Source organism: Pteropus vampyrus, unplaced genomic scaffold (genome assembly GCF_000151845.1).
Source record: "Pteropus vampyrus isolate Shadow unplaced genomic scaffold, Pvam_2.0 Scaffold66, whole genome shotgun sequence".
In the NCBI taxonomy this organism is placed as follows: Eukaryota; Metazoa; Chordata; class Mammalia; order Chiroptera; family Pteropodidae; genus Pteropus; species Pteropus vampyrus.
In genome coordinates, this window is record NW_011888847.1 from 5,851,778 (window position 1) to 5,877,205 (window position 25,428).

At 33.4% G+C, this 25,428-nt stretch overlaps 1 protein-coding gene across 3 annotated transcripts in view; it reads right to left on the reverse strand.

Moving 5' to 3' along the window:
- The window catches only part of EML4 (echinoderm microtubule associated protein like 4), a 133,260-nt gene that overhangs the window by 20,288 nt on the left and 87,544 nt on the right, over nucleotides 1–25,428 (reverse strand). For all 3 annotated transcript variants that reach the window (XM_011361360.2, XM_011361358.2, XM_011361359.2), the window contains 11 exons: nucleotides 23,155–23,278; nucleotides 22,669–22,818; nucleotides 20,418–20,487; nucleotides 19,230–19,340; nucleotides 17,206–17,301; nucleotides 13,147–13,281; nucleotides 12,905–13,040; nucleotides 6,627–6,778; nucleotides 5,002–5,127; nucleotides 4,790–4,921; nucleotides 3,999–4,066 (listed from right to left, as the gene is read on the reverse strand). In XM_011361360.2, the coding sequence (XP_011359662.1) occupies nucleotides 3,999–4,066; nucleotides 4,790–4,921; nucleotides 5,002–5,127; nucleotides 6,627–6,778; nucleotides 12,905–13,040; nucleotides 13,147–13,281; nucleotides 17,206–17,301; nucleotides 19,230–19,340; nucleotides 20,418–20,487; nucleotides 22,669–22,818; nucleotides 23,155–23,278 (1,300 nt within the window). The remainder of the gene's footprint in view (nucleotides 1–3,998; nucleotides 4,067–4,789; nucleotides 4,922–5,001; nucleotides 5,128–6,626; nucleotides 6,779–12,904; nucleotides 13,041–13,146; nucleotides 13,282–17,205; nucleotides 17,302–19,229; nucleotides 19,341–20,417; nucleotides 20,488–22,668; nucleotides 22,819–23,154; nucleotides 23,279–25,428) is intronic.

Here is a 25,428-nt window from a genome sequence, read left to right on the forward strand (position 1 = left end):
GAAAACTCTAAGGAATCCACTATTAGAAGAAGCGAATTCAGCAAACAACTTGTCTTGTGCGGGACACAAAATCAGTATACAAAAACCAGAAGACTTAATATTGTTAAGATGGTGACATGCCCCCAAATTGATCTATAAAGAAAAAACAATCCCTACCCAAAATGTAGCTGACTTTGTGGAAATTGACATACTGATCTTAAAATTTAAGTGGAAATTCAAGAGCCTGAACAGCCAAACCAACCTTGAAAAAGAACAAAGTTGAGAGGACTCACATTTCTTGATTTCAAAACTTAGTGCAAAGCTACAATAATCAACATTGTGGTACTGGCATAAAGACAGACATATATATCATGGAATAGAAATGAGAGTCCAGGTAGAAACCCATACATTTATGGTTCATTTATTTTTGACAAGGTGTCAATAACTATTCAATGGGGGAAAGAATAGTCTTTTCAACAAATAGTGCTCTAACTGGATACCCACATACAAAAGAATGAAGCTGGATATCTACCTTACACCATATACAAAGATTAACTCATGATGAATAAGAAACCTAAAAGTAAGAGCTAAAACTACAAAATTACTAGAATGAGTAAATCCTTATGAAGAGATAAAAGAATAGATAAATTGACTAATGAAAATTTAAGTCTGTGCCACAAATGTTACCATCAAAAAAGTGAAAAGAAGCCTTGAAGTGAGAGAAAATACCCGCAAATCATAGATCTGATAAGGTACTGTATTCAGAATTAAATAGAATTCTTACAACTCAACAATAAAAAGAGAAAACCAACTCAAAGATGGGCACAGGATCTGAACAGACATTTCTATAAAGAGGCGAAATAAGCACCTGAGAAGAGATACTCAACATCTTTAGCCACCAGAGAAATGCAAATCAGAAACACAATGAAAAAGCACTTCACACCCATTAGGATGGCTATAATCAAAATAGACAATGACAAGTGCTAGTGAGGATGTAGAGAAATTGGAACCCTCATACTTTGCTGGTGGAATTATAAAATGGTGTAGAAAACAATTTGGTAGTTCCTTAAAATATTAAGCATAGAGTTATCACATGATCCAACAACTCTACTCCTTGGTAGAGAGTAGAAATAACTAAAATACCAATCAACTGATGAAGCAGGTATATCCATACAATGGAGTATTATTTGGCCACAAAAAGAAATGAAATACTTATATATGCTATACAACATGGATGAACCGTGACAATAACATGTTAAGAAGCTAGTCACAAAAGACATGTTGTATGATTCTATTTATATGAAATATCCAGAAAAGGCAAACCCACAGAAACAGAAAGAAGACCAGCTGCCTACAGCTAGGAGGAAGTAGATGGGGATAACAAGGAGTGATTACTAATGAGTATAGTAAAGTTTCAAATTTTGGGTTAATGAAAATGTTCTGAAATCAGCTTGTTATGATGGTTGCACAATCCTGTGAACTTACTAAAATCTCTTGAACTGTGTACTTTAAATGGATGAATTTTATGGTATATGAATTATAATTCAATAAAACTTAAAAAGAATCCTTATTATGTGAAGATAAGCATGTTAAGGAAGTCCACTTAGGGCTATGCAATTACTTTTTTTCCCTTTGAAATTATATAAGCAATACATTCTTTTAAAATTATAATTTTATTTATCACTATTTATACATGTACTTATTTCTTGATTATAAGAAGTAGAATATTTCTAGATATGGACATGAGCCATCTTTAAACATACTACTAGTCACTTTTTATGAATCATACACAATTAGACATGTGTTGCTTTATACCAAAAAAAAATTCCTTGCCCTAAGTGTGACCGTTTCTTCAGGCTTACGGTCAGTGATAATAATCTGAATAGCTAAGTTGAGGAATTTTCAGTTTTAGATGATATAGCCAGGTATTCACAGACCCATGTTAAAAATAAAAATAAATGAGAACGTTGAGAATCATCAGAATCTAATCAGATGTGAAACCAAAGACAGGAGTTATGTACAGAATGAACTCCGATAACTATATCTCCCCTAAATCCTAAATATTCCCCTACTCCACACCAGAAAGGACTGACTGCCAGCACTTTTTACTTAGTTGTCACGTCACTCTCATTTATAAGTGTCTTCTACTCACAACTCCAAGAGGAAGTAACAGGCCTAATGCAGGCTTAAGTCACTTAAATTGAGTGACTTCATTTTAAGCTTGTTAATAATGACTTCAAATCAGCATAATGACTTCAAATCAGCGACATATATGTTAGAAAGTAATTTCAGTGAGTTTAAATCAAAGCAGTTTTTCCTTAAAAATTAGGGCTCAGGGTAGAACCTGAGTTCAAATCCAAGCTCAATTACAAGTGATTGAAACTCTATGGGTCTTGGTTTCCTGTATGTGCAATGGAGAAATTAATATTCTGTTCAGCTTTTGTGATGGTTTAAAGTAATATATAAAAATAATTTAGTATAAGATCTGTCATTGGATCCTGACTAAATGTTAGCTCTTACCCTTATTTCACTGACTTTAGCATTTGTGATATCTGTTCAGCTGAACTGAATTCCTTTGAGTTTTCTGAAAACCAGTTCAATACTGTAACTTCAGTTGTTATGTGCTTAAGACTAATTTTTTTTAGGTAAAATAGAAAATAATTTCCTCCAGAGTGACCTGTCATACACCTTTTTAGTCCACATCTAAGTAATACTCTAGTACTGACATGTAGTTTGAGGAAATCTGAGATAGTAAAGCCATCTATATTTGCACGTTATTCCCAATTCTACCCCAAGCAGCCCAATTCTAAAATTCAGTTATTTCACAACCACTCAAACAGCATCTCTAGTTCCACAGCCACATTTCAGTTTATCTTTACTTGAAAGACCTGTTTTTCCATGATTCTGAAAGATTTTGTAGCACTATATATATGTAACACTATATATGTGAATTTGAATGTTTAGACTGTCCAAAAGTGTTCATTTGTGTCCAACAGCCAAAGAGAAAATTCTGTTACCAAAAACTCTAAATGACTAAATTTAGTTAGAATTAAATGAACTGGCTGATTTAAAATATTTGTCGCATAAAGAAAAATACTTATGTAAGTGTGCTCACAACAGTTTCACCTCATTAGAAATCTGTTTATTAACCAATGTCACCCCAATAATTTTAATTAAAAAAAAAAAAAAGAAATCTGCCTTTCACATTTTCTATGGGTTTAACTTCCGGACACTAACTTCATATTTTTCCTTCGCCTCTTTAAAAATGAAATTAAGTTATTTGTGATGAGCGCTAATTATTAGCAGAGGCAATAAAAAGGACTCAATTAAAAATATACAGGTAATAAATGTTACTCAGTAACCATGGAAAGGTACCATACTAGGTCTGCGAAGACAAGTAATTAATAACAATTTCAGGACATATACCTTCATTATCAGTCTGTGTAGCATTCAAAAAGACAGGATAACAAAGCTATAGCACAAACTTATAAAAGCTCAACTGGGTTATTTCAGCTTTAATTCCCTTCCCTAAAAGATAGACATTTTCTGATACTACAGAAAATTTCACAAAGGAGAATAAAGTCTCTTGAATGATCACCTCCCCAATGAAGCCTACTCTGACTACCCTATATATTATTTTGCAACTGTACCACCTCCCAATCCCTCTACCACAACCATGGCTCTTAACATTTTCTAGCTTAATTAGTGATAACGTTTATTTTTTATTCTGCCTCCACCCCAACACACGGTAAAATGTGGGCTCCACAACAAGGACAGGGATTTTTGTTTTGCACTCTAATGTAGCCTGAATGCCCACAATAGTGTCTAACAAATGGTAGGTGCTCAATACATAATTATAGATGATTGACTGTATATATGTAACAGATAAGAGCAATAAGCATATCAGTGTGCCACTTAAAAGATTAATTCTCCAGCTCAGAGAGAGAACATCCCTTAACAACAGTTAAACATCCCACCACTTTAAATTACTCAGCTCACATTTCCCTTAAAGACCCTACCTGCCTGAGTGCGTTCCTATGGCCACCACTGTGCCACTTGGATGAAAATCTGCACAGTGTCCTGGTTCCTAGAAGAGAGACAGACAGCTGTTGGGGAGTACATGAGAAAGTCTCCCTAGATCTGTGGGAACAGTGGCAAAAACTTATTTGAAAATAACTTGTTTCATATACACATGGAATTCCAATCAACTTCGTTGTAGCCAGTGGGAAATATCACATGGATATGAGAGGAAAAAGAACTTCAGAGCAGGAAGGGATATGCTGGCAGAGTGGTGAGGGAAAAAGACAGCCAGTTTGTGGCTAGGCAGTGAAATAATAATAAGGATAATTCGACTTCTTTAGAGTCTGCAAAGAACATGTATATACCTTTTGGGCTAGAAAAGGTGGATACATGCAAAGAACATGTATATACCTTTTGGGTGGAGTAGGGTGAAAATACAGTAAGAGACCAACTCGAAAAGAAGACAGTAGAGTCTAGTAGTGAGCAGCACTTACGGAATCCAACCGCACCACTACCAGAGGCCCAAATATTTCCATAACAATTAATACTCCATAAATATGTGAAATCTTTTTGATTTTTACTATTGAAACTGACAGAAAAGTTGAGTTTCTGCCTTGCTAATTTGCTCCTTCGGAGTGGGTTCATGTTATACTTTGTGACTAAACACTCTCCCCATTTACTCTAAACACTCTGTTTTAACCAATGCTGAGTTCTTTCTCCTTTGCTGCTCCCAACTGCTAGTCTGGGGAGTTTCTGTGGGAAGACTATGATCACATTTTGCTTTACTCACATCTACGAGCCTGGTCCATTCCAGCCTGTGCTCTACTGAGTTCCACATGCACACTTGTCTGTCCTGAGCACATGTCAAGAGCAAATCTTTGAAGGGATGTGTGGCAAGACCCCAAAGCTCATCTGTATGACCCTGAAGAAAAAATACACCTATTGTTATAAGAACCAAAGGATATCATCAAAAACATCAATGGTTAAAATCACACAGCTTACCTGTACTTCTATTTGGAAGCCATCATTAAAAGTTCCCCGTAAAATAAAGTTTCGTGATGTGCCCACTAAAAATTGATCTGCCTTTCCTTCCGCTACAGCTCTGATTGTTCCATACTGATCAGGAACCTAAAAAAATAAATTTGTAATGTCACCATACACATACTAATATGCATTAATTATTACCTCAAGACTGCATTTATAGATGAAAGCAATTATGGGGAAATGATAGGATTCAAAATTTGAAAGTAATATGGTAATCTTATGCTAATAATAATTTATTTGTTCAATTATATTTTATTACACAGAAGTTATAATGTATTATTATCAACATTCTTTGCTTAGTCCATTTTAAACATATTTTATGTGATTTCAAGAGTTAAGGGTTAGGAATAGAAAGAGTAATTTCTATTGGATTACATGAAGGATGTGATCTGGTTTTGTTACTTACTAGTTATGTTATTTTAGGTAAGTCGTTTAGTCTAAGAAAAATTTCTTTCTATGTAATATGGGGATAATAATACATGTCCTACCTACTCTTGATTGTTAAAGATCAAAATATAAGCATAGTGCATATAAGATTTCTCTGTAAACTAAAAAGCAATATATTGTAAAGTGTTATAACTTTTATTAATAGGACTCCTTGAGAGAGTGATCTCATTTAATCCGCTACCTGGTATACTCTCAGCGAATGTTATATTAATATAAGCAGCCCAAAGAATGACTCTTTCTGAAACAATGTAAGTCTTTCTTCTTTATGAAGTAGGATCCAAAATTACTCCTAAAAGCACAAAAAACTGAATTCTAAAAGCCAAATTTATGTTAGAAATGGCAAAGGGAGGATGAACTAGATGGTGCAGCTTTTGAATAAAAGGGTATGAAATAGTATGAACTTAAGCAATTCTTATCTATCTTCTCAGAAATAAAACTCAAGAGCAATACTATTAGGATCCTTTTTTTTCCCTTGAGATTTTGTTTGGGAAGCATGTTATCTGTGGAAAACACTAAGCACTAGTTCAAACTTTAAGTCATCAAAAAATAGAAGCAATATTAAACTCTTTAAGATTTGCCCTTGCTTTGAGAATTACTGATCTAAAACACTATTTGTAACCATTTCACTTCCTGAGACCTCAATTCAATTACCAACCTTTCACTGAGCACGCAATATCTGTCAGGTTTTATGGATACACTTGGTCCATGCCATGAAGCAGACGCATGGTAGATAATTAGTGATTCTCATTAAGCCCATTGTAAAAAAGATTATTTTTAAGTTTTAAAATTAAACTGGGCATTTCGTATATCTTGGAGTAGAATACAGTACTGGATGAATGCTTGTTGAATTTTAAGTTTGCACGATTTTATTTTTTGGATTACTAAAAAATAATCTCAGAAATACGTAACAAGCAAGTTAATTATTCTACCTAATCTTTTTTTTTATTCTTTCAAATTATTTTGTTTAATGAATGGTCCTTTATTTGTTTTGTTTTGTTTTGTGTTTTGAGGAAATGATATGACAAGGACGTGCACCAATTTCCCAGAAAAGTGTAAGCTATCTTAATGTGGGACAAAAGACATGAGTTTAGAAGATTTACTATTTAAAAAATTTTAAGTTCCATTTCCATCCTTACCTCAATTTCTCTTTCAGGGTTCAGATCATGATCCCACAGAATTACTTTTCTGTCTTTTCCTCCTCCTGTTAATAACATCCCATTTCTCATCTGACAAAGTGTGAACACACTGCCATCATGAGCTTTGATTTGTTTGCTGATCTGATAAACACCTAATATGATATGGGAAAAATAAAGACTAGTGACAACATTTGCCATCAGACTCTAGGGGATTTTTGGAAGAAAACTTTAGCAGGACTTATGATGAGGTTACGTCCTGATAAACCTACAGTGAGTTGAAATTGAAAATGCATTTACTCTACCCAACTTACCAAACTGGCTTAGCCTAGCCAGTTTCTTCTAAATACATACAGCGTTAGAACCATCATAAAGTCAAAAAACTGTAAGTCAAACCGTAGTAAGTTGGGGACCATTTGTATAGAGTGAATAATCAAAAGCTCCTATGATTCAGCAATCGAAAAACTATTTTCAGCAAGTCTTCTGCAACATAGGTAGTGAAGCTTAATATGATCTTTTGCATTTGTATCAATATTTAGTTACTCAGAGTATTTCAAAATACGTTCTTACAAAAAGGTAAGTTAAAGTAGTGATAATAGATAACAGAACTTTACTATCTCTTATAATCATCTTATATGGTAGTTAGGGTACTATTACTTTTCTGATTTTAAAAATGAAGACACAGAAGTATAGAAGTGGCTTAACCAATACCACAGTTAGCTAGTGACAAAGCCGTGACTGGGACTAAAGTCCCTTTCCTCAATGTTCCTTTAAGTTTGCAAAAAAACAAACAAACAAACAAACAAAAAAAAACAAAAAAAACCTTTATTTCCTGCTGAGGTGACAGCTGTGATATTTAACATTTAGCAACCACTGCTGACCTATTCTGCCATGGACTATCCCTTTTATTTGCTGAGATACAGGGGACCAGGGAAGGTACTTGGGGCAGAAATGAGCACTGGAGGCCTGGAGCAACGGCTTTTGACAAAATAGAGAAGTATTTTGGTATTTTAAAAACTGGTATAGCTATATATCACTGTGATAGTTGAATGACAGCCCAGCTTTCTTATATGTTTACAGCACTTTACAAGTAACCAGGGAGGGACAAGGCAGGTACATTAAAAATATTTTAAGTAAAGTCCATGTGGAGATTAAAACACACACGTACGCATGTGTGCGTTCCAGACCGTTTTTCTTAAAGGTGAGGATAAGATTTTAGTACTCAAATCTTTTATCTTTGGTATTCATTATGCTGTACTCAGAGCTCTTTATCTGGCTAATGAGGCTGGTAGTGTGAGTAAAGCTTTTTGGAAGATGACTATCTTACAGAATTAGTTACCAGGGAGAATCTTGTTTAAATATGGCCAAAGTCAATAAATAGACCTTAGATCCTTTGGAAAAATATAAAAAATTACAAGTTCAAAATTATTCAGTGGGAGAAATGGGTAAAAGTGGTCAAAAGGTACATACTTGCAGTTACAAGGTAAAAACAAGTTCTGGAGATTAAAGGCACAGTATGGTGATTACAGTAAACGATATTGCATTGTATATCTGAAAGTTGCTAAGATAGCAGATCTTACAAGTTCTCGTCATAAGAAAAAATTTTAACTATGTGAGGTGATGGATGTTAACTAAACTTGTGGTCATCATTTGACAATATATACCTGTATCAAATTATTATGTTGCATACCTTAAACTTATACAATGTTATATGTCAATTATACCTCAATAAACTTGGGAAAATATTCATTTTCTAAAATTGTTCATCAACTGATGAATGGATAAACAAAATGTAGTATGTCCATACCATGGAATTCAGCCATAAACAGGAGTGAAGTACTGGTACATACTACAACATAGATGAACTTTGAAAACATTAAGGTTCAAGTGGAAGAAGCCAGTTACAAAGGACCACATATTATATGATTCCACTTATATGAAATGTTTAAAATAGGTAAATCCATAGAGACCAAAAGTAGACAAATGGCTGTCAGGTGTTGACTGCTAATGGGTACAGCATTTCTTTTGGGGTGATGAAATGTTCTGAAGTTAAGTAGTAGTGATGACTGTACAACACTGTCACTATATTAAAAACCACTAAAATGTACATTCTAAAAGGGTGAATTTTATGGTATATAAATTATATTTCAATAAAGCTGTTAGTGAGATTAGATTGTTCATTTTTCATTATCTATTTGAGCTGCCATTATATTTTTAAAATTAACTAAAATTTGTAGAGTTTTGGTATCCTTAAAAATTGCTATAGCTGACTATAAATATTACTCAGTGTGAGGGTGCTAGTATACAAATACTTAGTAGATAGGTATATCTGGCAGGGTGGAAGGAAAAGGCTTGCCTGATTTGGAGTAGAGCTTGCCCAGTTCAGCAGAGCTGAAATCAGAACTCCAACTAACTTGCTATTAAGGTCAACTGCTTCAGCTCACATCAATATTCATCACTTAAAAATACTTTAAACATTGAGCAATACGACTGTGTTCAGTAGGGTAGCCAGCGAATTATCTATCATGGCTCTGGTGTAACCAAGAGAGAAAGGACATCTGAGAGATATAAATTTTCTGAGAATATTCTTGACTTTATTTGAGCATTTAAAAAAAAAAAAGAAGCAAAGGGCTTATTTTCTCATGCATGGTCAAATTAAGAAGAGTAGTCTGAAAATATCATGGTACCATGTAGAAAATTACAACAAGCAGAGGTATGGAGGTTCATAGATCCCCATCAGAATGTGGGAAAATGAAATACAGTTTTTATATTTTTAATTCAGTTTCCATACTTTTAAACATGCCAAAAACCTTTTTAAACACTTAAGATCTTTCTAGAATGCTGGAATGTTAGAAAATAGAAAATACAACTGAAGAACAAATGCTTCATGAAGAATAAAAATACTGTAAAGTGAGATTCCCACTTTACCCTTCACCCAGGAAAGTTATTTCCTAAGGAGGACCTATTATTAATTTAGCTAAAAAATTTCTGTGCTTCAAATTTATACAAATTAACAAAGCTTCAGATAGTATTTACCTATAAAAAAAATTATAGTCAAAGATTTCTTTCTCATGGGCCTGTATTTCTGACATTCCAATTTAAGCCAAGTATTTGAAATACCTGCCATGAAAAATAATTACCCTTGAACTAAAATATCTACTATACCTCTAGGGTTAATCATGGCCACATCTATCCAAGCATAAGTACAAATCCTCTCTTTCTTCTCATCTCTAACAGAAATGAAGTTTCCATAAAAAGCAAGTTTACACTGAATGCCAAATAAAGATCACTTTGATGGGGTTTCTGTGCCCATTTAACTATAGAATCAAATGTAAGGGAGACTTTCAAATTTATGTTGTATTCTTAGCAACTGGGCAAATGGGCCCATGTTGATTATCTGGAGAGCAGGCAAAATGATGGTGTTTCTTAGGTCCTTAAAGGAACTGATTTAAGAATGATCAACATTTTAATGGTGTTGTGGATACAATCAACTTCCCCTTCCCACTTAAAAATTTATGAATTATTTCATATAAGAAAAATTTTGAACTACTTCATATATGTAGGAAATAACAAATACCTTGTATCCCATAAGAAAGAAAAATCTGAAACAACCTGTGTCCAATAACAGAGAAATGAGTGAAGAAAATGTAGTGTGTATGTGTATATTAATTAAAAAGGAAATTCTGCCATTTGCAACAACATGGACGGTTCTTGAGGACATTATGCTAAGTGAAATAAGCCAGACAGAGAAAGACAAATACTGTATAATCTCATATGTTCATCTAAAAAAAATGAACTCATAGAAATAGACTGGTGGTTGCCAGAGGTGGGAGTAGGGGAAAGGGGTGAAGGTGGTCAAAAGGTACAAACTTCGAGTTATAAGATGAGTAAGTTCTGGGGATGTAATGTACAGCATGGTGACTATAGTTAATACTGTACTGCATATTTGAAAGCTGCTAAGAGAGTACTCTTAAAAGTTCTCATCACAAGAAAAAAAATATATCTATGTCAAGTAATGGAGGTTGACTTGTAATCATTTTGCAATGTATATCAAATCATTACATTGTACACCTTAAACAGTGTTATATGTCAATTACAATTCAATGAAACTGGAGAAAAGAGAAAATACTAATTACTTTGAAGGTTTCTGTTAATTTACATTTAAGGTATGGAAGTGAGAAGAAAATATACAGAAGACCTTATGTGGCATAAAATATACAGTTATGGTTTGTTGTCTTCTACTTACCAGAGTAAAAGGATTAGCTATGATATTATGCTTCTGCCATTCCAAAATGTCCCTCTATCAGACATGATACCACAGTAAACTCAAATTTTAGTTAAGACCGCCATATTAGAAATGTCATATTAGGGAATATGCAAACTGGATCAATCTATTGCAATTTTTGGCAAGAATTTAAAAATGGAAACAGAGCATCTGTTCCAATCTGGGCATACACATTTCACTGAACTCACCAAATCCTTCCCAGCCATATCTACAGAACTGGAAACCCCAAATATAAAGGAAAAAACAAAATTCTCTGCAAATTTGCCGATAATAGGGTCAGTCACGCAGCAGAACACAAATTGGACTATTTCATGTGCCCAGTTTACAAGATTAGATTTCCTGTTTCTTGTGTGTACATATGCAGATTTTTCTTTGCAGAAGTTTTTCAGACAAAAATCAAAATAAAAACAACCTCTGAACCTTTCCCTGCCTCTCCCACCTCAACACACATTAAGCTAATGAAGGGCATATTTATACCCAAACTCTGTCAGAGGATAACATGTGAATATTTTAAGTCACAGTTTTGATATAGAGTGCTATTCCTGGCTATTTCTGATACTAAACAAATGTGCTCAGGAAGAAAAAAAAGAGAGGTACGTGGGAAAGGTAGTTGACAAATACAGTTGCTCTAACTTTCTTTTTTCTTAAGAATCCTCATCCCACTGCCATCCTTTTCATATGTGAATTTTGAACCTAAACTGAATGAAAGAGGCTAAGAATGCATGGCCAATGACTGAGGTAAAGGTCATTGGTATTACAATTTAAGGATTATTTTGTTAACTTCTAAATACATCAAATTCAATTCAACTGCAAAACTTAGAAATTTAGGTGAATGGATACAGAAAACACTAATGTACTGTATCTCCTAAAAAATATAGCATGACAATCTTCACAATAAGACATCTGCAATGCTAATATCAAGTTCCGCATTTCAGTGAAAAGAGTGAATCAGTACCACTCAACCCTTCTACACTGATACCCAAAAGTAAGATTAAAGTCATTTCCTTAAGAAATGTTTAACAAATAATTTTCAACAGCTAGTACCAAATGCCAGACATTGTGTTAGTCCTGGGAAAGCCCATCAGGGACGATAGATTTGTAAACTGGGCCTTTCCTTCTGAGCGGGGTGGGACAGGATTCCCTTACTCAGGGAGTCACACGTGGTTTCTATGGTCTGATGCAGACTCCCCAGACCGAGGGGAGGAGATGTTTCTCTCTCCCCAGAACCCCATCTTGTTAACTTTTTTTTTTTTTAGTATCTCACTTCTGTAATCCTTGCAGGCTCTTTTCTGTCATCTAACTGTGGGATAAAGGATCCCTGACCTCCCAGCAATTTTCTCTTCCATGGTAGTGCAACCACTTTTAAAGATTCTTGTGGATAACTCAGAAAATCTATACCTTTAACCCCTACATGAATTTTCAATGGCTTAGAATATATTAAACTGTTCAGAGAAATTACAAAACACTACTATTTTTTAAAATTGTATATCCTTCAAGTTGGTTACCTCCTGTTTGTTATTACTTTTACATGACAAATTTATACTACCACGAATGCCTCACATTCACATCTTTCTGCCTTTGCTTATACTGTTTCTATAAACTGGGATCAAGGTTCCATATTTCTTGTAGTCTTACACATTAATTATGGCTTAAAGACCATTTTTTCTGTGAAATCTTCACAAAACTCAGAAGATCAGGATGGTTTCTCTCTTAATCTTTATACTATTTAAATTATCATATAGCTATATCATCACTAATTATTTTATATTAATCTCCTAGAAGGAAAAGTTCAGTAGAGCAAATAAAGGTTATATATGCTTAACTGGATAAATAATTTTAAAAAGATCATCATGAAAAACCTTAAAAACATAAGGTATATATTAGTGGCTCTCCATGTTTCACTGCAGCTCTCTCTCCTGGTCTGGGTAAGATATAAGATTGCACTAGCAGTATGTGCAGATTAAAAAGGAATGACTTTAATCTGGGAATACTGTACCTTTAGGCCCTTTCCCAGGTGTCGGTTCTACAGTAGTTTTACTCCATATAAGTATGACTCCACCTGAGTCTCCAGTAAGAACATCTCCATTCCCCATAAATGCTAAACACTGCACAAATTTCGGTTTTTCATATTTCTACAAAGAAACAATGAAAATTTTCAGTCTTCCCTTTAGCATAATGACTTTATATTTACTCAACAATTAAAATTTTATAGTGAACTTGTAACATTCTGATCCTTACCCCAAAAATTCCCTGTTTCCTTGTTAGTGAATTACCACTCCAGGTCCAGAAAAAAATATGAGATTTACCACATGTTATTATGATATTTGCATCTGTTGGATGGAACTCCACAGCCAAAACAACTTCATTTGTTGTCTGTGGAAAGAGAAATAAAGCTTTAGATGAACGTACATCCTTATCTCCATCAAGTACCAATTACAACTACTGATAAAATCTTTTAGGAAATGCCTCTTCTTCCAAGATCTATTTTCCTGAAAAGTTTTAACAATAAGTTTTTATAATAATGATTTAAATTTGATGTCCTTATACTATATCATCTTTTATGCTATTTATATAACTTTACACTAAAAAGACATTTATATGAACTACAGTTTTAGATTATTTTAGTTTCTTGTACATTCAGCAAAAAGTACACTAAAACTATCAAATGCAAAAAGCACTGTACATTTGTCAGTCTTATCTTTCTTTGTACTGTTATTACTGACCATTCACTTAAAAAATATTACTGATTTAGAGATTCATCTTCAGGTAAAATGCTTAAAAAGTAGATATAGAATGGTCACTACTGATTCATATAAAAATGAAAAACAAAAAACGAAAAGCTTTTATGCTATTTCCTAAAACAAAAAACCAACCTAGAAAAGACCGGAGTTAAATTTAAAGGAACGGGAATGAAAAAGGGAGAAAACAGGCATAAGAGTCATAAGGGAATTAGAAGTAAAGTTTTTTTCATTGAAATTACTGAACTGAGGATGTTTTTAAAACAGTATATTTCAGTATGTTCAGCAAGTCATAACTGAATTCTTACTAAATTGATGTTTATGGTAAAAGCACCTACTCGAACTTAACAGTGAGGTGAAATCCATGTGCTTGTAAAGCCGTTTATTGTTAGCTTGTATTCATCTGCAGGGTAATTATTAATCTCCATTTTTAACTTAGCAAATAACTTTATATGGAAGCATTCCTTATTGCAAACCAACATGGTAAACATGGTAATCTTATGTACAAAGTTAGTTAAAGATAATCCATTTTATATTCTAATAATAAAGTGACACTTGAAAGAATTGACCTAATTTTAAAAATTTTCCTATGGCTCCAATATTTCTGCAAATTTTACATTTCAAATACTAACATATGGGTTCTATGGCCTTGTATAGGCACATAAATAAAACTTAAATGGTCTAATTTGAAGGCTTTTCCCCCTTATCAGGTTACAAAAAGAAGGAAAAGGACAGTACCTTCTTGTTATAGAATTCTCCACAATGTTTGGTATGGAACTATATATACCTAGCAGGTCAAAGTAAATTTTAAAGATAATGTGTTAATAACGAAGCAAAAATTAGTTATTTCTTTTCCAAAATGATGTTGCCTTTTAAAAATTGAACAGTACTTAGTTTTCACTTTAGACAAAATCAAAACTACTTGACAGCTAAATCTTATGCCAAACTGATTAATCAAAGGTTATAAATCAAAGGTTATAAAATTAACTACAAATATTCCAAGTATACAGACCTGTGGTGCTAGTAATAAGATATTCAATACATAAACTGATTTATGAAATCACTTTGGGTATGAATGTAGCCTTATAGGATATTTTAACTTTTTATTTATGTGTATTATATAAACAGAAATGTTCACAATCCTATGTAGCTTGATAAATTTTCAAAAATTGAACATGCCCCTGTACAGCATGTAGAGCAAAAACTAGAACATTACTAACATCCCAGAAACATCTCAGATTCCCTTTTCTAATCACTATGCTCTTCCCCTTCTTAAGTAACCATGACACTAATTTGTAGCACCATAGATTAGCATTGTATGTTTTATTTAAATGGGATCACACAGAATGAACTTGTCTCTGGCTTATTTTATCAACATTACATTTGTGAGATCCATTTCATGCTGGTGCATGTATTGTAATTTGTTCATTCTAACTGTTGTATACTATTCCTTTTTATGGAAAGACCACATAATTGATTTATTTATTCTAATATTGATGGGTATCTGAGTAATTTACTTTTACAATTGATTACTTGCATTTTGGTCAACACATATATTTACTTCTGTTGGGCTGATATGTAGGAGTGGAACAGGATGGGTCAGAGAGTATGCATATGCATACAGAATGTACATACACAAATCCAGTTTTCCAAAATGGCTGTAACAATTTATATGCCCAGCAGCAGTGTACAAGAGTTTCAATTACTTTACATCCTTCATATGTTTGTCTGTTTTTACCCATTCATATTTCCACAAATACTGAGCTTGTCAACTTCTGTAAAAATCATGCCGGATTTTGACTATTTTGGACACACAGATCAATATGCAGAAAAGTGACATCTTTATAATACTGTCTTCTATTTTTACTGTATATTACACCATTTACTTAGGTCTTCTTTAATTTCTGCCAATAAGGTTTTAAAGCTGCCTTACTGAACTTTAAACTTAAAAAAATCAACAAGTTATGTATCAATTTCCCCAAATCCTTATGACTTAGCCAAGAATAGAGCTCATCTACAGTAGAAAAGAGTAAGGTCAACACACAGGGAAAAGCTATGAGGAGAGACAGAGAATCAGTGACCTAGCACCGGAATTATGTCATTCCTAAGGCAAAATTCCCTTATGACCTTGACGAGAGGTTTTCTTTTTCTCTCTAAACATGAATCAATAAATTCTATTTAAGTTAGCTTTTGTCGTTGTGAAGTCACTTTGCTAGCTGACTGGGTGTGAGAAGCGAGGGACATGATTGATGCCCAAGTATCTAGTCTGGGTAAGTAAGTAGAATATGGTATTAATCACTGAGAGGTGAAACTGGTTGAGGGCTAAAGATGATTAGTACAGATTTGGATATGTTGATTTTGACTTGCAGAGCTTCAAATAAAGCGGGCAAAAAAAAAATGTAGGTGTAAGTCTGTGAGAGAGACCAGGGCTGGAGCTAACTGATGTGGGACACAGCAGATAGTAACTAAGGCCGTGGTAGTGGTATATGGTATCAGTGGAGGACATGGGATATAACCCTGAGGAATGACAACTTAAGGTCCTGGAAGGGAGATCAAGGAATGGCCAGTAGGAGGAAAACCATAAGACATCATCTGGTAGCCTTTACTACAAAGGATCAAAATTCACATATTTCACTTCTGTGTAATTTCCTGACATCTTATATTCCTTTCAACAACAATCAAATATACTCTATTTCTTTCAAAAGATTAACTTACACAAAAAGAAATTATCTCTTTTGACCAACACACTTGGTATTGAAGCTTGAAGCTTATACAAAACTGCTGAAAGAGGAGGAAGGAGTAGGGGGGAAGAAGGAGGGAGGGAGGGAGAGAGAGAGAGAAAGGGAAAAAGAGAGCGAGAGAGAAAGCATGAGTGAGAGCAAATGAAGAGGAATGGGATGTTATTTAAGAATACAGCAAATATGTCATAGGCTTTTTTTAGTCATCCTGTCACTCTGAATCCCTCTGAAAGCCTGTCAGAATGAGGCCATTTCTGACCCATGTGAATGCAGCTGCAATGTTAACCTTACATTCTTCTCTTACGAATCATAGCCTCATCCACACAAAGGGATCAATACTATTCTACAGCAACTATAAAATATGCTGTAGCATTTTATATACTAATCCCACAAACATAATTAAGACCAAATAGCTTCTCATTACATATGCTTTTCAGTTATGTCAGCCATACTCCTAAGGTTGAATTTTTCCTTTAGATTTTTAAAGCTTTAAAGATTGAATGAATTAACACATGTTGTTAAAGCAGCAGCAGCCAAGTAGAGTATTCAGTCTTAATTTTGCTTTAGACACCCACCTACTTTGGCATTTTCGCAGCGCAAAGTGTCTAAAATAACACTGAAATTGGCTGAAGCTGCATGACAATCTTAAGAATACTGTAAGAATTGTATTCTTAGTATCATAAAAATGATGACAAATCAATAAATCTGATGAATCTGGCCAGTTGGTATACTTTGCAACTTAAATATGTGCAATATACTTCCAAGGATCTGCAAAACAAATACTGTACTCTAAAAGATACTCAGAAATTTTTTTGATTTACCTTTATTTCTGCACCTTTTGATTTTTTCTGCCAATCCCACACAGTAAGCATATGCTCATTGGAGTCATCGATAACACACAAATGAACACCTGAATCCTAAAAAAGTCAAAGGCATTTTAAAATTTTTAGATAAGGATGATTTTCTAAGAAGAAATGCCACATTATTAAAACTGCTCCCACCTCCCAAAAAAACAAAACCTGCCAACATTAAGATAATCCAAAATCCTTTAAACTCATGGCTTCTTGAAATATAATGAATCTACTACTAAGACTGTATTTTCCTTAGAAATATAATAAAGATTCTTTTAAAAAATATGTTCTATTTTTAGTTTTTTCCCCTAGGTTGATTCCTACTTGCCATCTAGCTACTCCTATTATTCAGAGATAGCAAATAATTCATTTTGAGGATACCCTAGTCTCTTCTGCATCTTATGCTTCCTTCTTGGCTCCTTGCATTTAAAGCATACATGTCCTCCGCCCCAATCACTTTTTGGCCTTTTGGCTAAGATCCAACGTAAAGTATATGCCCTTGAGGTAGGCATGAAGTGTACATAATTTCATGACATAGCTCTTGACTAAATTTTGATAGTTTGATGGAACAAGCTGAATTTAATGGCTAAAGTCTGCCAATTTCAGTTTCCTATGATATACCTGATTTGTATTAATATGACTACACAAGACAAATAAAACATAACAAAATTCCTATATGTTTTTCCAAAACCATTTTCATTCATATAGTTTAAGCCTCCCAGTTTAATAACTATGGATAATATTAAAGATTTGTGGGGCGTTTTCCTCTAGTAGCATTTGCAGTATATGCTTTAGATGTCTCTGGAACAAGGAAATACTGTGGTGAAGAGAAGAGGTACCAAGGAAGGGCAAAGCTTACTCTCTTCTCTTTATCTTTCTCTTAGCCTATTTTGGAATGATTACCTAAATTAGGAAAAGTTAAGAGTATGAAGCAATTGGAAATAGTCTTAACATTGTAACCATAGTATCAACAAAATGACAACAGTTCCTGCTACTGAGATTGGGGGTGGGGGTGGGAGTGGGGGGGTAGTAAAAGAATTTCCTTTCTGTCCTTTTATCTCCTTTTCTAAATGCCTTTCTCCCAATTCCTGACTCATTTGACCCTTGACATTCAGTGCCTTTAAGCTAGCAAAGCTGTATAGCCACCCAAATTTATCTTTTTGATCTAAAAATGTCCTATCCTCTTCCATGTGCCACAAGACTCCCATAATCCAGAATATAGCTGCTGATAGTTAGGAACTGAAGAGAGAAACTGAATACATAAATATATTCTAAAATATGAATGACACCCAATAAAATCTGGAGGAATATTTACATTTTAAATTAAAAATTGTAAATTCTAAAATATAGGTCTCCTGTATACTCTATAATAATTACATATAATTCAAGAATAAATAGAATGTTTAAATGAGTAACATCTTGTTTTATTTTCCCCTCCGAATAAAGCCTCCAGGTTTAGGTAAGATTGCTAGACACTGAATTTTAAACTCATGTTGTCATCAATTCAGAACCGAGATAATTCATGATTTTAATGAATATAAAAGGTTTGACTATTTCTTTTGCTCTAACATGACATTAAGAAAAGACAGTATTTGTGCAGATCAGGCCAAGTTTCACAGCTGTGAATTTTCTAAATAAAACAGATCTCCATTATTTAAGCTGAACAAAAGCATGTTTTATTGATTGTTTCTTTTTTACTATGCTATGTATGTATTCTTCTAACCATTTCCTGCTACTACAATGGAATTCTATCTCAGGACAGAACAAAATTAAGTATAATTAAGTGCAATATCCTGGATCCTATCTAAACCAAAGTTCTTTAGTTCTTAGGTTAAAATACTGGCCATTGCTAAGCAACAGCTAACATCTCATTTTTCAATTGAAAGTTATCACTTTCTTTGAACACATACACACACACACAAAACTGAGCTTAACTTCTTTTTTTGCTTCTTTGTGTAGCATACTTAATCACTCCTTTAAAATTTATTACTTACTGCTTTTGAAAAATCAAGGCATCCTACTCCACGCTCGAAAGTTCCAAGTCCAATAATTTGCAGTGTGGCTAGACTAACTGAATCCCACACTCTGACATGGGGTTGCAGAGGCTGCAAAAACAATGGGTAAAACACAAGATAGCAGGACAAACTGGTATATGTGTGGATGCAAATGAATATCACAACACAGAACTGTTTGCTGTCTTTAAAAATAGGGATGGATAAATATCTAATAAAAAAATAGCTACTATATTTAGACATGCCCTTAAAGAATCTTGAACACGTATTTTCTTCTCATACCATGAAAATAAGGAAATAACAACAGTGACAATAATAGTAGGAGTACTTACTAAGTGCCATATAAAATTCTAAGTACTTCGTATGTATTAATTCATTTAATCATCATAATCCCAGAGGTATGCAGTATTACAATCACCATTTAATGGAAGAGGAAACTGAAGTACAGAGATTTAAATAACTTGCCGAAAGCTATGCAGCTATTAAAAAGTGTATTCAAGATTCTAACCTAGGCGAATTTGCTCTAGATACCTGTTTTTAGCCTTGCCTTTATTCCTGAGAAAATAATACTTTTTAAAATCAGTGTTTAATTAATTGCTGAGCAAACGGTCCTTAAGACAGAATGTGAAACTGGAAGAGGTCTTACAAGTCATCCAATATAACCCCTCCAACTCCTTTTTATTAAAGAAACTGAAACCAGAGAATGTCACGAGTACAGTCAAACACTGCTAATCAGTAATCATTAATATTCACTGCCGATCCTTACAAATAATGGACTTGTTAAGTAAGCCTATTTAATAATATTGAATAGTAACTGAAAAATTTTAAATGTTATCAGTTCTAACCCATATATAAAATCAAGGGGTCTATAAATTTAGGGAAATCGCAGTACCTCTGGCAAACATTAAGTTATTCTATGTTAAAAAAAAAAAAAGTAACAAGTTTATCAGTTCTTTCCCATTTTAACAAGTAAATAGTTTCTTTAGGGAAAATTTTTGTTTTGTGGACTGTTCTTATATTCTAATATATTCTAATATTTTCTCCCGGGCTTATACTAGAAATCTCATAGTAGTTAAATTTTAGAATAAAATGAGGTATTAAAAATTACCATCAATTCCATTCTAACAGCAATGTCACTAGGTACCGAAGGTATAAAACTGTGCCACTCACCCTTCCATCTTTATCCACTCCAGCTATCTGTCCAGTTGCAATCCTAATTTTGTCAGGATGTACAGCAAGGCTAAAATGCAGTATTAACAACAATGTTACATACAGGAAACATGTGAAACAGCAGAAATATGCCTTAGTACGAATATTTTAAAAACAAATAGTTTTTAATCATTAAAAAATCTAAATGACCTATTTATTTTCTTTAGCAAATCAAATAAACATCAAATATCAAAAGAATTCTAAGTTTTCAGCTGTACTTTCTTTGTTAAACTCAATGGAAATTAATGGAACACTGTATGAAGAAAATATTTATTCACAATTGTGGCCTGATAGACTTTTATTTGTTCAAGTTCCTTTCTAGTCCTGCACCTATGTTCATGTGCAAATTCACATGGTTTTATTATATTGAAGATGCAATACTGCACTGTATAATTGTAATCTATTAAAACATAAGCATTCTTCCATTTTGCTACATAATCCTAATGCATATTATTGACTTAACAGCTCTTTCAATCCTTCTTCTTTTCTACAAAGGAACATAGCAGTGACCATCTTCACACCTAGTGCCTCCAACCTTTTAATTAGTTCTTAATGCGAAACTCTCATAGATCAAACTTGGGGCAAGGAACTTTTCTGTACAAATTGAACACAGTGCAGCATATATGCCCACATTTCTAATGATAAATGTTATGAGTGACTAGCAAGAAATTTAAAAAGATGTCTTCATGTCCATATATAGAATTTTTCTATATCTTGCAACCAAGGAGCAAGCTCGACTGAAAATATAAGGTTTTTTTTGTTCTTGTATTTGCTCATTGCTCTCCAGAGAGCAGTTATCAATTTAAATTGTCGTAAGAAATGTTTCACTTTTTAAAACATTTATAATTTCCTCAGATTAAGAATTACATCTTTTAAAATGCCTTGACAATTTGATTTGATTACTAAAGAGGCCACAGTTTATCAATGTTTCTTTAACAAATACTATTTCCTCTTACTTAAATAGTTTATGTCCTTTATTGAGATCAACTACACATTAAAACTAAAAATCTAATATATTAACATTTTGTCATTCTTAATTCAGATCTTTTAGAACACATTTTAAAAAGTAAAATTTCTGGATTAGGTTATTACATTTGCATGGTTCAACTATCAAAAGCTATAAAAGACATAAGAAAAAGTCTCTTTCCTACTCTGCCCTATCTGCTAAGATATCCTCTACCTCTCTACAATTCCCAACCAGATAATCACTATAATCAGTTTCTTATTAATAATTCTGGACAATCTTTACATATGTGGAAGCCAAGATAAGTATTTATTTTCCACCTCCTTTTTTACAAATGGTAAAACAATGTGCACATTTTCCTGCTCTTTAAATTTTGTACTTGGGAGTATATATAAGGATCTTTCTATATTAATATATAAAGAGCTTCCTTATTCGTTCTCTATACTTGCTTGGTAACCTATGAGTACACCACAAGTTCACTGGTTCCCAGCTAAAGACATTTCGACTGTTTCCAATCTTTACTATCACAAATAATGTTGTAATGAATAATTCTGTACATATATTATTCTTCCAGTGTAAAAGGCAATATTTTAATCATCTCTAAAACTTTAACAATAAGTAATATTCTAATAGTCATATTTTTTTTCTGATATACAGTTGCCTGAATAGTACAGAGAAGCTTTTAAATGTTAGAAAATGAATTTAAGCAATAAATGATTGAACTTAAGAAGTAGCAAACTTAACTGAATAATTTAAAAACATGCCTAAGCATTGAAAAGGTATTCTCACATTTTTACAGTTTACATCCTATGGGATACTTATGATCCTTATTCAGCCATGATTTCTTTCTCTCAAAAAGAAAGCCTCGAGTCCAAATTTTATCTGCATAGATTAAATCATCGATAAATATATGGTAACTAATAATCATTCTCAGATATCTGTAAGTCTCGTGTATCCCACATATATTTGATACTATAGGCCGGAATGAAATGACCATAAGAGATCTGAGAAAGCAAAACAGGTTCCAATTGAGATTTACATGTGAAATGTTTTATGGCGGCTGATACCACAGCAACCATTTTGGTGGCCTGTAAGTCTTTTTCTCTTTTTAAAATATTTTCTACAGAATACTCATAATATCCTTAAATTCCGAGCTCTCTACAAGAAATCATTTCCAATAAAACCCAAATTAAAAAAAGAGAGCATGCAAAAAAAAAAAAAAAAAGAACAATGTTAAACAATACCAACCATTTCACACAGTCTGTATGACCCAGGTAGTGTCGTTGAGTTCTCTCCTCATAATTAAACAGTACTACTACTGATGCTATGAAATAAACTATTTCCCCAGTAGGAAGAAGGTAAACATTAGCTCGGCAGTCCTTTCCTCGATAACCATATCTTAAAAGAGTCAAGGTTTTTAATAAATATAATTTTCAAAGTGTTAAATTTTTTCAAGGATACTTCAGGGAATCAAAAAGATATAAGTGGGACTGAACTGGAACTACTTTACTACCTGCCATGATGATCAGATTGTTTGCCCTATTCGAAGATATTAATTTTGGTGATTTTAAATTGCTAATAGCAAAATACATATGATATGTGAAAGAATCAGATGTGGCATCCCCTTACTTTCTCAAGTAGTTGTTATGCTTAATACATTTACTTTACTTTTTTGGCATACTAATTTTTCTTAAATGAAGCAAACAAATTTGCTGTCATGGTACAGAAGGATACGCCCACTCCAGTTTGAGCTTCTCAGGAGGCAGTTCTGTTCTGATGTCATCATAGTTGTCAACATCAGAAGGAATAAACATTGTAATTGGCCGACCTCGCATAAACATTTTAACATATTCTCCTTCTGTAGAAACAAGAGACAAAAGTTAAGTCAGATGCCTTTTCTGAATAATCATAGAAAAACAGATTATTAATGTGATACAATAAAAATGATAAAAAATAGAGTTCTCATCTCATTATATATCAGTTTTTTGTATAAAGACCTAGTCCAAAACATCATAGGAAAAAACTACTGGTCATTTTCTTAAAGGAGAATAACTACTTTCATAATTAAAATATAATTTATCTGTATCAGTTGACACATTTCACCACAGCCAGGAAGGATGAGGTCGAAAAATGCAAAAGAAAAGAATTTTATGATAGAAGTTTCTCTGATAGTTGAAAAGAAGAGAGATTATCAGGGTAGACAACAACCACGTCTACCACACTACTTGATCAGCCCACAAATGTTGTAATGACATACAAAGAACATGTCCTGAGAACGTACCACAGGGAGAGGAGTCAAACACTCTCATGTCAGGCTGGGGAGAGAAACTAAGAGCTCTGCTACACATAGCAGTGAGCAGAGCTACTAGGAAAAGAGGACCAACCAATGTCCCTCACTTCACAGCTGTGCCTATAATCGGCAATTAAATTTAATTACAATACACTAACATTTTAAAGACAATACTAGGAAACGGTTTCTAATTAGCAGCATAGGTCCTAAAACATCTTTTATTTACAGAAACCAATAGCTGTTTATAGGATGTGCAACAATCTAATACAAAAAATGTTAAAAAGACAACTCTAGAATCAAATCAATATACATCTTTCACAAATGGAAACAATACTTCACTTAACAATTGAGATTCTTATGCCGTAAAAAAGAAACAAAACAAACAGAACCAACAAAAAAACTTCCGAGCTATCACTGGCCGCAGTCTTTCCAACCACCTACAGATAGGTTTAATAAACGTTGATAGTGTTTGTAAAATGGTTATAAAATAACCTAAAAGAGAAGGAGAAATTAAGAGACTGAGTGCTATCTAGCACTTGCCAACCTGTCTGGCAAAATATGAAAACAGCATTAGAAACAGACTGAGAATGTGGTCATCAACCAGAGGCTGATACAACCCTTAGAACCTCTAACAATGACCTAAACTACTAAGAAGAGTACATAATAATAGTTTATATAATACAAACCAACGGAACAAGAAGATAAATTACTTTGCTGAATGTCTACAAGAATTTCTTCAGTTGGATTTAAAAACTGTGCTTGTTATGGGTGAGAAGTTCGAGTTATTTTTATTATTATTACTCACAGTGTGCTGCTCAGCCTCTAAGATCTAAGAACAGGCTAATACCTCCTACGGAATGTTTTTAACACCACATGATGTATGTCTTTATTACTTCTGAATCTAAGAGTGGGCTCTGCTTCCTGATGATTTTTAGCATAGCTGAACTTTGTTGATAACTAAATGATTACCAGCTGCAACTATCTCCCTTCTGCAATCATCTTTATCTATATCTCATCCTTTTTTGTACAGTTTACTTTCTTATAGGTGTGAATTTGTTATATTATTTTCATTCCAGTTTTTTTTTTAAGAACATAAATTCTCAAAGGCAGATATCCTGTCCTTTGGAATTTCTCCCAGGACCTTTGATCAAAGATGTATATCATGAATGCTTTCTGAATAAAAAAGTAAAACATTTATTAGATGCTTCTACCGCCACTTAGAAGAGACTGTATATCCAACAAAGGGAACAGGTTAGGGATAGTATCAAAGAAAAAAAAAAAATGTTTTCCTTTGCTAACAGAGACAGCTCAGAATACAGCATTGATTTATCAATTGGCAAGCAGTACAAGCAACTAAGTAAAGGAACTATCTTCTGCTTGTTAACTTTTCTAATATAAAAATGGCAATGCATGTTAGAATGCAAATACTTTCCCTGACTGTAAACTGGCAGTATATACACTGGAGACCAAGTAAATAATCTAGGCAAAATTGTAAACAATTCCTGGGACTGACAGGGAGGCAATACATTACAGCAGAAAGGACATTAATTTTGGAAAAAGACTGATTCAGATCCCTACTAGCTGTGTGATTTTGGCATCTTTTTCTCATTATATAAAACAATAATACTACTTGGAATTATGATTAAATAAGATACCATACTGTAAAGTATAATATGAGGTCCTTGATAAATATTCATTTCTTTCCCTTTGAGAAGAAT